Source organism: Ceratosolen solmsi, unplaced genomic scaffold, assembly GCF_000503995.2.
Source record: "Ceratosolen solmsi marchali unplaced genomic scaffold, CerSol_1.0 scaffold10, whole genome shotgun sequence".
In the NCBI taxonomy this organism is placed as follows: Eukaryota; Metazoa; Arthropoda; class Insecta; order Hymenoptera; family Agaonidae; genus Ceratosolen; species Ceratosolen solmsi.
The window spans coordinates 6,137,684-6,140,390 of NW_011948412.1; the positions used below are offsets into that span (position 1 = coordinate 6,137,684).

General features: G+C 34.2%; 1 protein-coding gene across 1 annotated transcript in view; it reads left to right on the top strand.

The window, feature by feature from the left end:
• The first annotated feature begins 746 nt into the window (after positions 1-746).
• Positions 747-2,707, top strand: part of LOC105368489 (centrosomal protein of 162 kDa) — a 6,712-nt gene continuing 4,751 nt past the window's right edge. The window contains exons 1-4 of the mRNA XM_011507504.1: positions 747-921; positions 1,317-1,610; positions 1,705-1,795; positions 1,869-2,707. Of these exons, the coding sequence (XP_011505806.1) occupies positions 883-921; positions 1,317-1,610; positions 1,705-1,795; positions 1,869-2,707 (1,263 nt within the window). The 5' untranslated portion in view covers positions 747-882. The remainder of the gene's footprint in view (positions 922-1,316; positions 1,611-1,704; positions 1,796-1,868) is intronic.

A 2,707-nucleotide genomic window follows, 5' to 3' on the forward strand; every position in this document is an offset into this window, starting at 1 on the left:
GGGATATTCTATAAATAAAAAATCGAAGGACATTTTCGTTGATTGTATAAGTTATTTGTTCGATAGAGCGGAGGGGCTGTTGTGCCTTGATGAAAGCGTAGTCATTAGTAAAACATTAAAATCAACGTACTAATCGTCAGATATTCGAACGCTGACGTATTAATACGGCGAGAAATTTAACGTCAATCAGCATTGCGCTCTCGAGCAATTCTCAGCATAATTTATATTTATTTTTTGCGCACAATTACGCAATTACGTGGCATTTAAACGAACACTTAAAAGAATGTTTAATTGATAGGGCAATTTTTGTACGATCGTCACCTAAGCATTATAATTCAAAAAATTGAAGTACAAAATATTTGTAGCAAGTCTTTTGAAAAAAAGTTTCAAAGCCCTAATTTCAATTCTACGGTAATTAATATCTCTATTTGATAGCTCGTATAATGAGATGTATAATGAAGAATTTAAATATAAATAAATGCCTTCGTGCACATACTTTCATTTCACCCCTTTCTTTATAACGGTCAATTAGAGTGGCTATAGAGAAGAAAAGAGAGAAAAAAAACAAACAAACAAACGAACAAAAAAGCACGAGCTCCCCTTTTTCACGTTGGTTAGCCTTGGATTTACAGATTTCAATTAAGATTCGACGATACGATTATACAGCTTCCGAAACAGTACTGCCATTTTAAATAATCGAAAATACGGGGCTGAGGAGAAAGAAGAGAAGGACGGTGTTATGTAGTCTTGGGGAAACGGCGGAGGAACGTAATAACAAACAAACAAAAGTTTAGCACTGTCAGGTGACGCCGTCAAAATGTTATTCTTGCCCCATTATCTTAGTGTTTCTTCTCCCGAATAATTATAAGAGAAGTGAGAAAAATGTCTGACGATGAAAAGCAGTCAACTCCAATTGACGATGTAAGTTTGAAAAGTTTTAGATTTAGCATTATGATAGCACGATTGTGCCAACACCTAACCTAATTCTATGAAATTTATCGGAGGATCGGATCGATCAACTGTATTTACGAACTTTGATGCTAATGATATTTTTTGAATTTGCGAATTATTTAAATATTAAATAGGGACATTGTTGGGAATTTTTATCTAATTATATCCAATGCTTATAATTACGTTGCTATTTACGTACCATGTTCTTTTCCCAATGGCATCAATTTTTATATGATAATTTGAGAGAGTACGTGAATTTGAAAAAACTCAACATAAAATGACATTTTTACGAGTGAACAATCGATACGGTTCGTATTTTACGGATTAATTAAAATAATTACAATTGTGTGCTTTGTCGGCCCTAGACGATATCGACAGTGGAAGATATTCCTGGATCGTCTATCAGCTTTAGTATAAGGGAAAATTCTATCTACGTTAAAGAGAAACCAAAAGCAAAGCCTATCGAACAACCGGATCCATTATCCGTAGAGAGTAAAAAGGAACAATGGTGGTTGAAGAAGCCGACTACTCAATTGGATGTAGGTATTCAAAAAAAATCTGTGGAAATACAGAAAGCGGAGACACCAATTTTGTCTCCTGAGATTTTGTCTCTGAGTTCTTCCATGAAAGAGTTTTTGGATAAAGAAAAAATGTGCAACGTATGTATATATTATACTCTATTCTGCTTACCTTTTATATTTAACAATTGTTTCATACACAACTTAATCGTTTTCATTGGTTTATTGTGTACAGACAGCCGAAGCTGAGTTGAAGGATAACGATAGTACTTTGCAAGATATATTAGCATCGGTTGCGTTCGATAAGTATCAATCGGATTTTGAAAGTAAGTCTTTGTATATTTAAAATTTATATTTAATCATATCGAGTTGCATTAAATTTCATTATATTAATTATAGATGCTAGCGACGATGATATTGGAAGCATTTTGGAAGAAATGAGCAAAACCATAGCAAAGACCGTAAGTCCAGTATTAGAAAGCACAAAGTCCAATATTGAAATGTTACCGGACGAGGGTTCCATTAAGGAGTTACTGCAAGAAGCTGAAAAACTAGTACAACAGAATGGCAATGATCTTCTGAAAGGTCTTTTAAAAACTGAGATTATTGTTCCGGATCAAAACGATACTGCGAGTGAAGGTTTAACACGAGTCAGGCAACTAGAGGTAGATATTTTTAAAATGATTGAACAACAGGATGCGGACAATCATCAGATTAGTAAAAGAAGCGCAAACTCATCCGTGGAAGTATTGTTTGAGAATATAAACACCCAAGGGACATTGGAATCACAAAAAAGGACATTCGAGGAACAAAAAGTTGAAATATCGAGTAATTCTGATCTAGATGATCCCATGGAACGACACTCTATGTCGGAGGATATAAGCGAGAAGAAAAAAGAGAATTTGAAAAAAGAGATTACTGACGTAGACAAAGACTTTTTCGACGCTCTGATAAAACAAACGAAACAAAATAGCGAATCATTGTCGTCGAGAAGTTTAAGTTTTGATAAAGAAGATTTTAATCATTTTTTGAAATTATTACAAGAGCAAAATGAAAAAGAGGATTGTAATTTATCCGACAGAAGTTCGCTAAATTTAGTGGTGGATCAGTTTGACCCGTTAAAGGAGAAAGATAAGTCTGTAGGGAAGGGTCTTGATAATGCCGAGGCAAAAGATATACTGTTTGACTTGGAGTCCTCGATGTGTCAAGCAGTTTCACCAAAAACTTTAAAATTAGAA